Source organism: Hirundo rustica, chromosome 4 (assembly GCF_015227805.2).
Source record: "Hirundo rustica isolate bHirRus1 chromosome 4, bHirRus1.pri.v3, whole genome shotgun sequence".
Lineage (NCBI taxonomy): Eukaryota > Metazoa > Chordata > Aves > Passeriformes > Hirundinidae > Hirundo > Hirundo rustica.
In genome coordinates this window covers 54,294,426-54,312,282 of record NC_053453.1, presented here as the reverse complement: position 1 = coordinate 54,312,282, position 17,857 = coordinate 54,294,426, and the positions used below count along the sequence as shown (strand labels likewise).

At 47.3% G+C, this 17,857-nt stretch overlaps 1 protein-coding gene across 15 annotated transcripts in view; it reads right to left on the bottom strand.

Moving 5' to 3' along the window:
• Nucleotides 1-11,429, bottom strand: part of RBFOX2 (RNA binding fox-1 homolog 2) — a 171,538-nt gene extending 160,109 nt beyond the window's left edge. For all 15 annotated transcript variants that reach the window (XR_005700509.1, XR_009207754.1, XR_009207755.1 and 12 more), the window contains exon 1: nt 11,235-11,429. Coding sequence is in view for 6 of the 15 variants with exons in the window: in XM_040061845.2 (XP_039917779.1) it covers nt 11,235-11,429 (195 nt within the window). In the remaining 9 variants the exon portion in view is untranslated. The remainder of the gene's footprint in view (nt 1-11,234) is intronic.
• Between the last annotated feature and the right edge of the window lie 6,428 nt (nt 11,430-17,857).

Here is a 17,857-nt window from a genome sequence, read left to right as displayed (position 1 = left end):
CCTCATTCACCACATCCATCACAACAGCACTGATGGATCACAAGTGGGCACTGAGAGAAGGGATGGACAGATTGTATGCTGCTCTTGGCTTTCATAGAGTTAATTCTCTTCACAGTAGCTGTTATGGGGCTGTATTTTGGAATTGTGCTGGAAACAGTGTTGATAATTCAGGGATGTTTTAGTTACTGCTGAGAAGTGCTTACACAGAGTCAAGGCCTTTTCTGATTCACCCCACCAGCGAGGAAGCTGAGCATGTACGAGAAGTTGGGAGTGGACACAGCCAGGACAGCTGACCTCAACTGACCCAAGGGATATTCCATATCACATGGCATCATGCTCAACCAATAAAGCTAAGGGAAGAAAGAGAAAAGGGGGACATTCAGAGTGAAGTCTGTCTTCCCAAATCACCATTACACATGATGAAGTTCCACTTTCCCTGGGGATGGCTGAATGCCTGCCTGCCCATGGGAGGTAATGACTCAATTCCTTGTTTTCCTTTGCTTGAGTCGCTTTTGCTTTACCTGTTAAACTGCCTTTATGTCAACCCACAAGTAGTTTTTTTCCTTTTACTTTTAGTCTTCTGATTCTCTCTGCCATCCCAGTGGGAAGGAGTGAGCAGCTGTGTGGGGCTTAGTTGCCAGCTAAGATTAAACCACAACAGATGGAAACACTATGGAGTGAAGTTCCACTGTAACCCTCTCTATCTGACAGTCAGAATCCACAGTTGGTCCATCTCTTTTTACATTCTCCTTCTCTTCTCCGGCCCATGGTAGATATCTAACCATCACACTGCCAGCACTGCTTCCAAATGCCACTATCACCTCCTGCTGAGTCCATCCCACCATTGCAAGCAATGGCCTTGTCTCCTCTGTCTGTGACTGTGACATCTCAGCTTAGCTCTCACAACATGAGTCACTTGGCATGGAGACCACCACTGTGAAGGAAATCTAACCAGACCAGGAAGTCAGACTTTTCCAAGAAGTGCTTAGGTATAAAGGTCAGATAGGGAAAAACCTGCTAGATCCAGCTGGTGACACTAGCAGGTGCCAGGTCTCCACTGGATTCATGTGAGCTTTGGAGAGGACACCAGCTTCATCTTCTCCCCTCACTTCAAGGCAATGGGAAATCCTATAACACATGCAGAGGCACAAAGAAGGCATAGCCAGGTTGGTCTTTGTCTCCTCTTTCCAAAAAGCAGTGGGATGGGGTGTTTATTCCTCCCCTACAGCTTTATGCTACTTCCAGTGTTGTAGTCTAACAATCCTAGCAATAAGAACAGGCATTCAGCCCCAAGCTAGGCTTGTTATCTGGGGCTCTCTGAAGATGACAGAACCCCAGCCATATAACATAATTCTGCCCCCCCCCCCCCACCCTTTACTCAGCTAAGGAGAACAGAACTGAACACACATGTAGAAGCAATAAAAAGCAGGCAGTGATGGGATGCATGAAGGACTCATTACTCAGCAAACCAAAAGGAGATACCAAGTCCATGATCAACCACATATTTTTTACCCAAGACACCTGTATGCCAAGTGGCGGGATTCCTTCAGAGCCCTAATGTGTCACAAAGTCTCCTCAGCACAGGGAATGGGTCAGGAGCCGGTTCCTGCCTTTGCTGTCCACAGAGCACCTCTTTGCTTCCTAACAGACCAAAAGATGCTTTTTAACTCAAAAGTCATTGTACCTACATTCTCTCCTATAATAGCAACTGCAAAAGTCATGGGCTGCAGATTAAAAAATAGCAACTATCCACGCAACTTCCAGTGTTTCCTCATGTGCAGGGACGTAACAATAAATCAGGATTATGTGCTACTTTTTTGTAATTCCTGCTTCATTCAAGCCTAAGAAGTGCTGTGCTCTGAGCAGTATAAACAGCTGCAGAAACCAAAAGGTAGGTGATCTCACAGTTTAAGACAAGCAGCATCCACTCTGCTTAAAAAGTTGGATTTCAAACCTTATCATCTGAGTAAAATTTCACTATTATGCTGACCAATCTCCTTAATTCAAGCTATTCTGCTGGGTTTTAAGATAAAAACATCATCACTGTACATTTGCCCAACATGACACATTTAAGGCTCAGTCTATGGAAGCAATAGGCATCATATATGTATAGTGGAAGTTTTAGAGAGCTGTAGATCAAGGATTAAAACATCACCAAAACCCAACCTGAATAAAAAAGCCCCAGCTACAATCAAAATTACAAATTAAAATAATTTAGACTGTAATGTCAATCCTCTTTTGGCAAAACTGGTCTTATTACCAGGTACTTCAATCCCCCACTTCCACAGTAAGACACTGTATATCTTTTCTATGTCTCAGGAAACTAAAAAAATAAAATCATTAGTACCTGTGAAGCACCCACACTACAGTGATGAGTACTGTAGAACAGACAATTAAAAATTAATAAGTCTGTATTCAGGGCAAAGTTTAGGTTATCTGCAGTATATTCAGTTTGGGGTCATACGTGAGATAAAAGAGAAGAAATGAAATATCGGATAGTCCAAAACCTGACCTTACACCCATTTTACCTGGTTATAAAACTCCCATTAATTTAATAGCCTCTCAGGGAGCAATATCCATTTGCTGCACTTGTGGAGATGAAGTCATCTCCAAAAACATAAAAGGTATGACCACATAATTATGACCTCACATGATGCCTTCTTGTCACAGTCTCCTGCTGGGCAGTTACTGGCCATGAGTTCCGGCCCCTTCAATGCAGAAGCACCATAAAATAAAGTCTCCCCACTCAGCCTGCTGTGCACAAGTTCTCACCCTGGCTCATTCTCTGTCTCCTCAAGCCTCTGCATGGAGGAGACAGTGCCTGCAGTTCCAGACCACCCAGGACAAACGTTAACTCCAGCACCACTGCAGAGCTGTACACCTCTTCCTAAAGCTAGAGCACTGAGAGCATTCTGCATTTCCACACTCTCCAACTTCCGCTACCGGACAAAACAAGAAACAGGATGGGCAGGTGCTTCAGAAGCCAGCTGCGTTCTCCTGCAGGCTGTCCCAGAGACGTTCAGATCTGCTGCTGCAAATCAGCAGCAGTGTTGCATACACTTTATTGTCTCAGTTTCCCCCATGATTCAAATCATTCCTGAGGCCACTATAACACAAACATCTGTCTCCCGCGCTCATAGATGCCACCAGCCCAAGGACATCTGCCCGTACCATGCTACCAGCCATCACTTCCTTTGGTATGCCCCACAGTTTCATCTGCTGCAGCAACATCACAGCCTAGGCTTCCTTGCCTGAATGAACCTTCTGGATCTCCCCAGGTTGTGTGGCTGGTCCTACTCACGGGAGCAGAAGCAGCACCTCCCAGAGAGAGGTCTTTAATCCTAGGAACCACCCCAGGTCACTCCAAAGCTGAGCTTCAAGAATTAGTGCCTATAGGCAAGGAGAAGCACCTACAAAACCTACCCCTTCCTTGTCAAGCTTCGCTCCAAAGCTGCACAGGGCTTTTAACATGAAATAAGGGTAGGAAAGAGGCCTCTGATGGACCTGCTTTCCAGGACAGCAGAGTACAAAGGGCAATGAAGAAGCCATTGCTTGCACTTCCCCTCATTTCTTCCCACAAAAGGGAAGCAAAAACACAGAACAGAATAAAATCAAAGAGCCAGACAGAGATGGCTCAGAAGTAGGATCTCTCACAGGAGCTGCTGAGAGAGACACGCTTGGCTACTCCACCTGCAGATCTGGGGACTCAGGAAGAAGGTGCCCAGCCCTGCAGCTGGGCAGAGCCTGGCCTTCCCCTCACCTTGCTGCCTGAGGTCAGTGAGCAGGCTGGAGGAAGGGCAACCCTCCCACCCCTATCCGGGCAGGAGAACAGCAACCACAAACAGCAAATTATAGCACCAGGATCCCAGCTAGAGCCTTCCCTCAGCCCACACAGCACTAAATCAAGGCTTTTTAATGATGCCTTGGTGGGATTTTCTTCCTGGGCATCACCCTCAACTGTGACAACCACCCCAAATGTCTGCAAGAATCTCCTACAGAAATAGCAGTGGGAAAGCTGTGCACAAAGCCTCAGTAAAATGCGCACAAAGCCTCAGTAAAATGTGCACAATGCTCCAGTCCCTTGAAGAAACCTGAGCTGGATCCAGATCCCAAGGTCTCAAAGGCCTCTGGGGAGCATATTCTGATATTTGTGACACACAGAAAAGCCACATAAGGTAGATTATTTAGCCTCTCTATTAAAAGAAATTTAACTATGTACAGTCAGAGGGAAAAAGTGCTGACATGAGCGTTTTTTCTCCCCTTAAATGGTGCAGCTTCTTCCTGATCTCTATGCTAATACCTGCATTATTGCTGAGGCAATTATGAGCAAATAAAACCCAGTAATGTCATGCAAGAAAAGCAACAAGTGCTTCTATCCCACGCTCTTTGAAGCAAGCACCCAATCTTCCTGCACCATAAACTCTCCTAGGCAAAGGCAAATATAAGCAACAGCCCCAGTAACACACAGCCACTTCAAAAATATGCCAGCCTGAATCCCACTGTCCTATCCAAGATCTCATTACCTGTTTCTAATCAGTGTGAACCACAAGTACCCTCTGCCCACACTCCAAAGGGTAGGAGATGGCACAATGGTATAGCTGACTGAACACCAATGTCACACCGAGTGAGCTGATGGAAACTGCCAAAGCTTCCTACTCTGCCCAAGCAGATGCTGGATCCAGCTCTAGTTCAGCTGATGCTGCTCATTTAACAAGGGGGCTTCTGTATTCAGGCTTCAGTGCTCTTTGTGGCCACTTAAATACCTTGTATCAGTGCAAAGGAGTTGGAGTCCCATTTCCTTTGGTCCAGCAAGAGGGGTGATTTAGATAGATGCTGTATGTACGTGTGACAAGCCAAATGAAAGAGAGACTGGAACAGTTCACAAACACCCTGGAAATCTTCCAGAACCCAAAACACAGGGTAGAAATCTAGAAAACTACATGGCCTTTCTCAACAAAGCTTTCCTGCAGGAGAGTTAGCCAGGCACAGCTTGGCAGAGCCCTGACAGGGAACACTGCAGGGTCCAGTTGATGGCATGGTCAGGACTGATGAGGACTGTTTCATCCAGTCCTTGCCATCACTGGACCTGGGTCCTACAAATATCTCTAATTCAACCTGGAAAAAATGAGATGCATGCAAGAAAGTGAAGCAGAGGGAGGGGGAAGCATGCTGGGGAAAATGTATACACAACTTTCAAACTGAATTTACAGAAGATTGCTGGCAAAATTAAATTTACTGGAGAGCAAAGGGAGTTAAGGCCCAAAACACAGTCAAGCAGCTCTAATCCCTAAACATCGGGATTATCTCATGACAGCTACACTTGGGTGTCCACTCAATACCACTGTAAAATGTAGATCAACAGAATGCTTCAATGAACTGGAACTCGTTACCACTAATTGCTTCTCTCACTTCTCTTCTGGATGTTCCTCTGATCCCTCAGCCACCACATTTCAACAGCAAACACACACACAGAAGGTCAAGTAATATCAGAGATGGGCAAATTAAATAAGAGATTTCTAGACAACCAAAACATCTGTCCCGCTCTTTCACTTAATACAAAAACTAAGGTTTGCTGAGTGCCACAAGACAAATCAGCAGCACAGAGTGACAGGTTTTAAAACATCTTCAACTAATGTGATTCCTAACATTTTCCAGAGGGGCAGAGGTTTCTGTGCAGCCAACCAAACACTGCTAACGACAGGCTTTATTTTTCCAAGCTAACGGGGGTATGTCCTTCAGCAGCAGTTTCCAGGGGGGCACAGACCACACACAGAATCCTGTTCAGATCCATCTCAACTTCAGTTTGGCTTTCCTACCTCTAGTGAAACAAAGCAGTTGGATTTATTTTATTTTATTTTACTGCTGCTTCCTTTGCATCTCATGCGTTCTGGTACCCCTGTTGCCACCAGCCTCTCCGCAGCAGTGGCCGAAAGGGCGGTCACAGTAAAGCACAAAGCCGGCACAGGAACACAGCTGCTAAATCTTCAGTGACCAGCACATCTTTGAGAAAACCTTGAACACAGAAGTGCAAACCCCCAGTGCAGAAGGGCAAGGCAGGGGCCCTCCTTGCTGCATCACTGGGAGGAACAGTTGACAGAGGGTATTGCACAGGATGTGCCTGGGACCTGCTCCAACCTCAGCGAGGTGGGCAACCTTTCCAACATGCAAGGGAGAGTCCAGGCCTCCTGCAAAATACCAGAGCACTCGTGTTTCTAAACAGCAATTCTGAAAAGAAAAATAAAAAGCTTATGTCCACAGCTGGTACACATATGCAGAAGGAAACCATCTCCAGTAGAGCCAGACCTCGGTTTGGCTTCCAACCACACAAACGTGGCCATCACCTTTGAATACAAACCTCTGGAACCTACAGAGAAATACTGAAAGAGCTGGGAGGAGTACAAAAGCATGCAGAATACTTCACTTGGGCTTTCCATTTTCCTGAATATGGCAAGAAAAGAGCCAACATTAAAGCACTCTTAACAATTCTAAAATCCCAACTTTCAGTCTGTTTGCCAAAGGTTTTCTTTGAACTGGAGACTTTCTAAGTGTTCTCAGACTGTGTCAAACCTAACGCATAACATTCAAACATAAAAAAAAAAAAAAACAAAGGGCAAAAGTAAACAGAGAAACAACAACAAACTTAGAGGTGATTCTTTACATCTCATCACATCCCCAGTACTCCGCCGAAACAGCATCCCAGAAAACCTCATCTTGGATCCAAGGCAGGGGTCAAAAGATTGGAACTTTATTTCTTTTACTATAATGTCTTGTATCCCCTGCACTGCCCTGCATCTCTTTACAAAGACAGCCATGCCATGAAAAATAAGAGAGAGGAAAAAGCTAACCTGATTACGCAGCTTTTCCACAATCTACTGGAACTAGATGTTCTCTTCTGTAAGATTTAAAAATACAAACTTCCAAAGGGTCCCTCACAGCAAAAAAAAAGCTGTTATTCACTGGCCCCTTCTCAATTACAATCCCAGTCGGCCCTCTTACTTGTAAACCCAAACCTATCTAGAAATTATCAGCAGATTGATTTCTTGCATCCTCTGGAGCACCAAAAACAGGCCATAGCTTGAACAAGGGCACGGGTTGTCATGAAGCACCAGCTATGTCCCCATTCTCCCCTTTCTCTGGCAACCTGCAGTTCCAGGTTTCCAGTCATTGTGCTGGAAAGAAGTTAGGCTGGTAGAGGGTGTCCAGCTAGACCATCTTCTGGCTCACGACAGGATGAGAAACCACAGACTTTCTCGTGGAGCAAAGACTTATCATCTATTACATCATCTTTTAATCACAGGGGGCTGATCTCAACACCACTAGTCATCTTTATGAACCCTGTGTTGACATGGCTGAATGACAAGACAGAGTCACCACTCATTGCTGCCACTAAAGGTTTATGTGGACTGGGCAAGGCACAGACCACAGCTGCATTAGCTGTCTGTCCTGACCAGTTGGCCATGCTCACGGTTCCAGGAAGAGTAATTCTCCCAAATACTCAGGGATACTGAGCACACAAGTCATTAATGAAAGAGGAACAAGGATCAGCTCTGTTCATATCTTGCATCTGATTCCACGCATGTATTACCACCAGGTATGATGTTAATTTACTAACCCCACCCTAGACCCCATAAAAAAGTTAAATCAAAATTCAGCTTAGGGACTAAATGAGGAGTTGATTAACTCATTCAACCCCATGCAAAGCAAGGGGAAATTATTTTAATAACTTTTTCAGCAGTGTAAATTGTCTGGTACACCTCTAGCACCTGGAAGGGGAAGACAAAGAGCACCCTGGAATTACAGCCTTGTCTACAGTTTGAAAGAGAAAGGGACACTTCCCAGCTAGCCACAACATTTCTCATCTTTCATTACACAAGGAACAGAGGAGGAGAGAGATTGTTGCAAGGGTACTTTCTCTTCCATCTGTGCAGCAGTCAGTATTTTCTGACAAGAAGCAAATACAGCTGCATCAACAACTGCATTTCAGTGCAGTTTCACAAGTGACTTAGGCTAATAGAACTTTCTTATTTTGTCTTCTCCCTTATCTTAGGCATTATTTTTACCCAAATCAGCAAGCTCATCCAAATGATTCAACCATCCAAGTCAGCAAATACATCACAAGGTAGTTCTTTGCTAGTATTCATACAGTTAAAATGCAGAAGTACCTTTGAGGCTTTTTACTTCCAAAGCTTACAAACCTATCCAAATACTTCCAGGTGACATTTCTGGCCGGTAACATTTGACTTTTGCCATTCATGTAACAGAGAGAGCAAAAAACCAGCAGTTCCTGGTAGACCTTTTCCTCCCATGCCATGATTAACTGAAATATGTCCCAGAAGCAGATAGCAGCCATGATCCGATTTGTCCCAATCCCAACTCAAGCAGCTTTACACCACCCTCCTAACAAGATCAGCACTGGCCAAACACCATTTATCCGGCCTGATCAAAGATGGATTAGATAATGAAACCCTAACTGCATAATCTGTCTGAGCATGCTGGCCTGAGACAGCAGAAAACAAGAAGCCCAGTAAATTTAAAGGCTACCCAAAGCTTTTATGCACCCTCAGCCCCCACGTCTTAATAACTACCTACTGTTTCATCTTCCTATAGCCTAATTTTCATATTTCATGCTAATAGACCCCCCCAAAAATCTATTAGTTTTACAGCTACATTAGTAATTTCTACAGCTAAATGATTTATTTCAGCATTACACGCTGTATTTATATCCTGAGCCATTGGTAGATACAGGTTATGCAAAGAAGAAACGATGGTGGGCATAGATTTCCGTGATTCCTTGCTATCAGCCCAGAGACACAAGGTCACGAAGTTTACACAGCAACAGCCCATGGCTCTGGAACAGGAAGTAGAAAATTGACAGGATCTCCAGGAAAAACAAGGTACAACAGTTGCTGGTCTTATTTCCAGCTTTCAGAAAGCCTCTAGCACAAATGAAAGGGAGAAAAAAAAAAGAAACAAATCAAAGAATAGGCCCTTTATTCCTCTTGTAAGCATTACATACAGTTAAACATAGAAGATTTACTAAAAATAAGCTGTTATTCTAAAGTAAAGTACTTCAAAAGAAGGCACTATCTGAACAGAAATCCTCATGAAGGGCAATCCTGTGTTTTGTCTTTTAAGTAAAAAGATACCGAATTTCCCAAACATTAAAGAGCACATTTTCCCTAACTCTGATATTATTGGTATGTTTGGCTTCAGATTTGGCACTTCTTGATTGCAAACATGTGAAGATTCTCCATATATATAAAAAACAGTCTTTAAAACGAAAAAAAAGTCAAGGGAAACTTCTGGACATAGAATCATAGAATGGTTTGGGTTAGAAAGGACCTCAAAGATCACCCAGTTCCAAATACTGGTACATATTTGTACATATATACATACACACATATGTATGTTTATTTTCATCTTTTTTAATAAAAGGATTTAATTTTTCCATATATACATATACATATGGAAAGATTAAAATTACACTAAGAATGCCAAATAAGTACAATATGGGTGTCCTAATCTGAAGAACCGCTACACTGACTACAGGCACACTTAAAAATTGGGCTCTACTAGCTGCACCTCACCTAACTTCTCCACTATTTCCCACTATTTGGTACAGAAATAAATGCCATCTTTCTGCTAATTAATTCTACAATCAATCCCTAGCATCAGGACCACCAGCATTACACACAGTGTCACACACACACTGTTGCAGCCCCATGGCTGAACACTGCAATCTTACTATCTTGTATTATTCATTGAACAGACAACAAAACGCTTTTCAATGTAAATATAGGGGGGAGTCTTTTATCTCTAGAGAAATTGTACTCATATGCAATTAAAAACAAACAAACAAAAAAAAAATTATACTTTTGCTAAACCAGCCCAAGTCCCTTTCTGGGCAATTTTCAGTTGATTTACCCAGGTTTATATCAACAACAACCAGTTAAACCACCTGTATGCAAGGTAAACTGGCGCATCTCCTGTAACTACACAGGATTTCTGCCTCAATTAAACTCTGAAAAGCTGGAAGAATTTCATGCCAGCATGCTTGTGCGCCCATTCATAACTCCTAGCAAAACACACCATATAAACACACCTTTGATACTGAGCATCTTTCCCCTTGCAATTGTACACATTGTCTGAGTCATACTTGACACCTAGGTGTGGGAGAACACACTACCGCAAGGGATAAAAGAGCACAGCACGATTTTCACTGGCCCTTGGGAGAGCACAAGCAGCAACACTTGGGTATGAAGCTCCAGCAGGGGTTCAGGCCACGCCATCATGCTTGCAAAAACACTAAGCTGTGGGATGTTGAGAGCACCATGAAAGGCTGAACATCAGACAGAACCATAAACAAAAACTTCATACTGCAAGCTGCTTAAAAAATAAGTTATCCTTGAGCAGGAAAACTGAGGACAGCCTGGGAAATAAAAAGGGAAGTGTGTTGGCCAACATTTGGCACCTTGATAAGAAGCACCATGGAGAGAATAGGCTCCCTTTGGAAAGCCAGGAGTGCTTTACCAACCCCAAAGAAGGTGAGGAGAGAAACAAGTTCTGATGAAAAAATCACGCTGCTTCCAAACAGCTCTGTTACACTCATACACTCACCACGAGAGACAGAAGCAGAAAAGGCCAGCGCCACTGCCCTAATAAAACAACCCCCCACAACACCCAGACAAAGGGAGGCAGAAACACCTTGGCAGCATCACCCCACAAACACAAAGGCCAACGCACCTGAAACCAGCTATGTTTTGGGGTCGATCAAACCGCGCCGGCAAGAGACGACAGAAACGTGGGGTTCTGAACCAACCCAGAAAATGCCCCACCGCTCCGCTTCTCCCCCTTCCCAGGCAGCACCTGAGATTTCTCCTCGTGCCGTACAAGCCCCAAGCGACGCGGGTAAACCCCGCCGGCCCCGGAGCGCCGCCGGTGCCCCGCACCCGGCCCCGACACCGCGGCCTCCCCGGGCCGCCCGGTGGTGCCCGGGGAGCCGGACCCGGCGGCGGCTCCCGCAGGGCCCCGCGCCGCCGCCCCACGTGCTGGGACGGCCCCGGGAGCCGCCCGGCTCGGCCCGGGGGGGAGCCCCCCTCGCCCGGCTGCCCGGGGGGAACGGGCCGCACGCCCGAGAGCAACGCGCCGAATCCCGCAAACCGAAATCAAACGCGGCCCGGCCCGGGCGAGCCCCGGGGAGAGAGAGCAGGGATCAGCCCGGCCCTGCCCGCTACCTGCATGCCGCCGCCGTCGGCCTCCGCCTCCGTCCGCAGCCGCTTGCTGTGGCCGCCCTCCGCGCCGTCCCCGCCGGGCATGGGCTGCTCCAGCTCCGGCTCTCGCTTCACGCCGCGGGCGGACCCCACGCCGCCGCCGGCCAGGAGCTGCGGCTGTGGCTGCTGCTGCTGCGGGGGCTGGCCGCCCTCCGCCATCCGCGCCGCCGGAGCCCCGGCCGCCCCCCGCCGCGATCGCCCCGCTCTGTCACCGCGGCGCCCGGCGCTGCCGGAGGAGCGGGAGCAGCAGGAGGAGAAGGAGGAGGGCGGCGAGCCCCGCGCCGCGACCGGAGCAGCAGCGGGCGCGCCGGGCTCCCACCCACCGGAGCGCCTCGGTCACGGGCTCGGCGGCGGCTGGGGAGGGGCCGGAGCCCCTCGGCAATCTCCGGAAACGCCGCCGGAGCAGCGCGACCCCCGTTCGGCAACCTTCGGCGGCGGCGGCGGCGCGGGCGGGCGGGGGCGAGCAGCGGCGGGCGGCGGGCGGAGCGCGGGGCGGGGCGGGGGCCGGCGCGGGGCTCCGGGCGCCGCGGAGCCGCGCGGGGCGGTAGGAAATGGCCGCTCGGCCCGGCGGCCTCGGGCCCGCCGTGTGGGAGCCCGCGGTGGGTGCGGGACCCCCGGCGGGGCTGCGGCGGTCAGGTTGGTCGTAGGGGCGCTCAGCCCTCGGGCAGAGCCGGGTCCCCCGTCACGGACCGGCTGGCCGGCTTGGTCCCGGCCCCGCTCGCTCAGGGCTGCCTTTCGGCGTGAGATTTCCGCAGCGGTTCCATAAGGAGCTGAGGCGAATCTGCGGTGGTGGGTACTGGCTTGACGCCCCGCTTTGGGAACATCCAGCAGGAGAGGATGTGCTGCCCAGCTACGGAGCCCCGTATCCCTGCTCAACGCAACCTCGCATCACTCAGTGGTTGTGTTCTTTCCGGCCTTTTCCGGGCCTCCTCGCTGCATCTCACTCCAGGGCTCACCTCGCAGCCCCAGAGCACATTTGAGAAAGGAGCTGCACTGATTTCCTGTCCCTAATGGCCTCCATGGGTTTCTCCTGCATTTATATACATATATATCTCCATATCTCCATATATCTCCTCATTTTTTTCTGCTGCATTTGACTTCCAGCAGGATGGAGACACCAGTCTGCAAGAACCCAAAGCCCGTTCATCAGCCCTTTTGCGTGTCTCCACGTTTTTGATCTTGAGGAACAAATTTGGGTTCCTCAACCAAGGCATAAAGTTGATTTTATTATGCATCTGCCATCTGGTAGCACTAAGGACAACGTCTGCTATAGAATGAGGCGGGCATGGGGCAGCCTGTATTGTCCTGAACGTAGTCTGGAAGCCATGGCAACTTAATGGAGAACTAATCCACAGATCATAATATAAATCTATGGTTGGCTTGATTTATGGAATGAGAATGACACTCCTGCCTGCCAACAATTTGGAGAAAAATGAAAAAAAAACTAAAAATTGAGTTTGTCGGTGTGAGGAGACCTTTCTTGACTTCTCTAATATCACCATGTGTAACAATGCCTGGGGACCAGTTAGATTATCTTAGTGTTCCTTTTCCCCTGCACACACTACATCTGTTGATCTTCATGAAATTACGGTGCCTTTGGTTTTGAGTGGCAGTTACCATACACAACTCCAGTCTTCCCTTACACCACATTTTTCCTCATCCAAAAATAGTTTTCAAGGCCACATTGAAAGCTATTTTAAGTGGTATGTTTTCTGCTGAGGTGCCAGCTTGTCTCCTCCAGTGATGAGGGAAATCTCTTTTTTTCAAAATGATTACAAATCCCCACGGAGTGGCAGGCACCCAGAAGACAATTACATGCAGCTTTTGTCTGCTCACCCACCAAGGGTAAACACATGTCTCATTCATTTTGACTTGGTTTGATAAAATGAGCCAGACTGTCAAACAACACTGAAGGAACGTGTTCAGTCCACTCTTGGCTTAGAAAGAAACTGAAATTCTCACGATTGGGATGCTTCTCATACAAAGAAAAGCAGCATTTCTGTATTTTTCTTTGCCCCCCTATTTTGAGGAGGGATTCTACATGAAGGGTCCAGGTTAAGGTATTGCCTGTAAGGAGCTGCAGAAGGCTTCAACCTTCAGACAAGTCAGGAATAAACAGTTTAGAGAGAAATCTTGGGAGCAGTCCTCTCTTTGTGAAAACTGAGTGTCTGTCTGTCACTTCCCCTGGGGATGTCAAAGAAAGGAGTTGCCTTATGGTGCCCAGCCTACATTTTTCTCTTCTCCTTCTCCTAACCCCATTTCCACCATCTCCTGCCATGCAGGTGCCCAGGTGCCAAAACTGCTGTCAGTTCTCCCTTGCATCCTGTGTGCACATGGTCTGTGCTGCAGAGCAGCTCCTGGCAGAGCTGGCAGTGCCACAGACGTGTTCCTTGGTGAGGCATTTTCAGCTGGCTATGGTATGCAGCCTGCCAGGGGAGGAGCCGGGACCACCACGGAGCGCAGAGCACCCTGAGTTATGGTGCAGGTGAAAAGAGCTGAGGAGGGTATTGTGCCCTCCTACAAAAGTGATCTGCAGCTGCCACCCCCATGCTCTGTGCCTTTCTGACATTGCTGCCATGTTACTACATATTACCATTGATCCAGATCTTTCCATTTCCTCTTAAAATAAGATTAATTAATTTATCTTCATGGTATGTTTGTGGGTTAGGTATTATCTGTATTTAACAGATGGGATATGAAGCATTCCTGAAGTCACAAAAAAGCTTTTGAGCTGAGACACAATCTTAATCCCTTGATTTCCTTTCACACAACCCAGCTGCCTTTTAGGTATTTGTGTGTGACATCTGAGACATACTAAACAGACAGCTGACTCCTCTGTTAACCCTTCCACTGCTGCACAGCACTCTTGCCAAAGGCTCCTATGTGCTGTGATTTCACGGACAAGTTTGCAGAGTGCTGACACCAGCGCTTTGTCTTTGACAGATCAAAGAGAGGCAATCCTAGGATAAGTTATCCTTGCAGAGAGCTCCCAGAAGCTGGCATGAAGAGTGCATCTTTCCTGAACAGATTCATATAATTTTAGAATAAAAATGTGGTGGCTTCCTCTCCCTAGAAGGATACCTTCTGGAAAGATTCCATGGAGAAATATGTGCTGGTGCTCCCACTGGGCTGGAGATCAGGTGCCGTCAGGATGCCAGGTGTGAAACATCTATGGAAGTACAAAGGGCTGGGTCCCAGAAGGTGCTTGAATGGGGAGGAGGCAGTGACTCATGAAGAGTCTAAAGCACAGGTGTGAAGAGAGGCACAAACTCGGTTATTAGCCTTTGGCTCAAAGGCATAGAAATCACTCAGAGACACTTGAAAGCAAATGTCTCCTCTCTACCACCACAACTGAGAACAGTTTTTGCTACTTCCCTCATCTACACATCATGTCTCACCCTGCTGACCACCCTCTTGCCCTTTCAGCTTCCAGCAGTTCTGTTCCCCTCCTTCATGGAGGATTTTGTCACTGCCAAGTGGGTCAGGTGGGGTCTAGCACCTCGCCCAACCCTGCTCATTCCTGCTGTTTCTGTCCAGTCAGACAAACCTCTGAAGCCAAATGTTCTTCCTCCTCACAGCAGTACTTCCACAGGTGATGAAGTGCCACCAAGGTAAAGTTTCAGCCTGGACTTTGGTCCTCATTTCTCAGGAAGCAGCAATGGACCTTTCCGTAGAAACTAGTGTGGGTAAATGTTTCTTCTTCCTTATCTCAGGCCAGTAATTTGCTACAAAAATTTTACCAGCAGAAGTGCCTTTTCTTGTAACCAGTTAGCACACAGCTAAAAATACATAACCTAAGCCAGCAAAATCCAAAGACCTTGTCACCTGGCCCAAACCGCGTGCCAGGAGGATGCCAGTGCCCAAACAGTGGCAGGATGCCAATATCAATATGTCACTGTGATGCAAAGGTGCTAGCAGCTGTCAGTCACTGGGCCAGCACCCACAATGCACCCACTCTTTTCCCGGTGCTGCCTCTTGCAATGAGGACACCTGGCTTCAGCAAACACCTCCAAGCACCTCAGCACTCCAGGAAGGCAGCAGCGTCAGCAGCTGGGAATCCAGCAAAGAGCTCAGAGCAAAATTTTCCTGACTCATTTTCCTGTTTCCTGCAAATGTCGCTGCAGCACATTTGTTGTTGCTGTTTGCTTGGTCCGTGGTTCTGTGGGCATCAGGTTGTACAGCAGGTGTGGCATTTCAGGTGTCCCGATGCTGCTAAAGCAGGATGGCACCTGCAGCACAGATCACTTACCTGCATTAATGCAATTAGCATAGAAATGCCATCTGCCTGCACTGCTTATGCCTGGGGGAATGGGGAATAAAGTCGGTCTTTCAGCACTTCTAACATGAAAGGGCATCCCTCTGTATCCCAAGAAACATAATTTGAGAAAGGTGTGTGAAGAGCACATCTGAGAGATGAAATGTCCCTTGTTTTCCTGTTGAGATGGCAGGGCTGACTGGATAAACAAGACCAAGATAATGACCAAGATAAACTGTGAGCCACAGAGGTACCACAGGGTATGTCCCTTCATGGGGACACAGACCAGATGGAAAAAACCCTCACTGGCTCTCCCCGACCCACTGGATGCCAGAGATCCAGTACTTGGGAAATACCTGGCACTTATTCCCTTTGGCTGCCTGTCATGAGTGAACCAGAGGTTGCTGAAGGCTGGACTCCACATCAATGGGCCAGCAGTGGCTGCTGTTGATGCAGTCCTCCCGTGGCCAGGCTGTGTCTCTGAAGCACCTCAGGGCTGTGCCACCCTCTCCTCTCTCAAACACGAGTCTGTAGCAGCCTGACATTACAATTCTGCTTACACGAGCACACAGACAAAGAGAGAGTACCAATCATTATTTGTGACCGTGCATTTCCAAATAGGCTGGAGGCCGCGCAGCTTGAGAAGGGCAAATGCCCCGCTGGAGGCAACATTCATTCCTGGTGTAACAGGCAGATAGAGCAAAGGACAAAGCAAAACATTCTCTGTGGTGGCTAGGCACATCATGGAACGGAAAGGGGTTATCACGTAACTCCTGTTCATTTTCAGTGAAGCACCCTGTTTATTAGGGCCCTTTAGCTACAACTCAATTTACTACATGGCTGATCGCTGGAGCTGAGGCTGATTCTTCTTCCCTAATTGGTTTACTGAAAAGCTTCTGAAAATGCATTCTTACGCACAAAATGCCAAACTAAGCTGGTCCTTTACAGGACTCACCATGCAAGAGGAGCCATCTCCCAGCACAGAGAATAGCTTGCAGATATTTTCTGCAATGATCTCGGTATCACCTTTCACTTCTGTGACTGACTCAGGGATAAAGAAAGGGTGTGTGGTTGAAGCTGGCCCACACCCTGATGTTTCCCAGCTGTTCAAGCCTTCCCTTGAGACATCTGCCATCTGTGCAAATTACAACAGCATGAATTATGCCTCGGGATCCAAGCCACAAAAGTGTTTCCAGGATTGCTCCAGCTTTTCACTATTCCAAACATTTTGCATGTCCCTCCTCTGCTGCTGCTAAAGTTTGAGCTCTTTGTATCTGCCACGCTCACAGTTTTCCAGCTCCATTATATTTTCCTCGGTCTCAACTTCCAGCTGAAATTTCCATGCGTCCCGTCCCATACTCACTCAACTTTCCAGACATCCATTATAGATGACTCCACCTGCTGGCTATCCAGCAGTGCAGCACTTAGAGGGACTCTCAGACACAACTTACTCACTTAAACATGACTCCAAAATCGTGCCCCGGGATTGTACATTTGCACTAAAAGATGGTCTATAGTCATTCGTGCAGAAAAGCGCTCTGAGAATTTATAACATTGTATCAATAAGCACTTGCAATCTGATTTTACCCTTTCACAACGCTATTTGCTGCTGATAAAGCACAGATTTCAAATAAGATTTGACAACTTTTTTTTTTCTTTTTTTTTCTTTTTTTTTTTCCAGTGTGATTTCTCCATTCTAAAAATAGTTACTGCCTCTTTGGCTTCATATCCACATTAGAAAACAGTGGTAAAGCACAATAAATACTCTGTATATGAGCCAAGAGGATATTTTCAAAGTAAATCAACCTCCAGTTTGAAAAGAACCCCCCCCCCATGTATGCTACATCTGCGTAAATACTAAGATTTCAGATAAACTCCTGATGTGTGCAGGTACACGGAGCCAGTCAGGCCAAGAGAGCTGACTCTGCGAGAGTGCAAAGAAATCCTTCACTTGTGATTCAGCGTGACACTCAAGCATTCGCTTCACTTTAGGCATGAGAAATATCACTGCAATCAATGAGGTTATTGATGTGCTTGTGGACGAGGCAAAGACTCTGGTGCCTGTGCCTTGCACACGGGGCTGGAGCAGCTCTGCAAGTTGCATGCAGGGAAGATGCCTACATCTGTCTTGAAACACATCCGTCTGCCCCGCTGATTGCCAGTGCTCTCCTGTCTCCAAGAAGATGAAATTATTTCAAATGCAATTTGTAGCGCTCCCCCCGCCCCCACCCCACCCCCCCCAAAAAAAAGGCTAAGCCTTTCGCCCAGAATCATCCAAAATCCAGACAACACATAATCCACTACAGGAAATATAAATGCCTAATGCAATTTT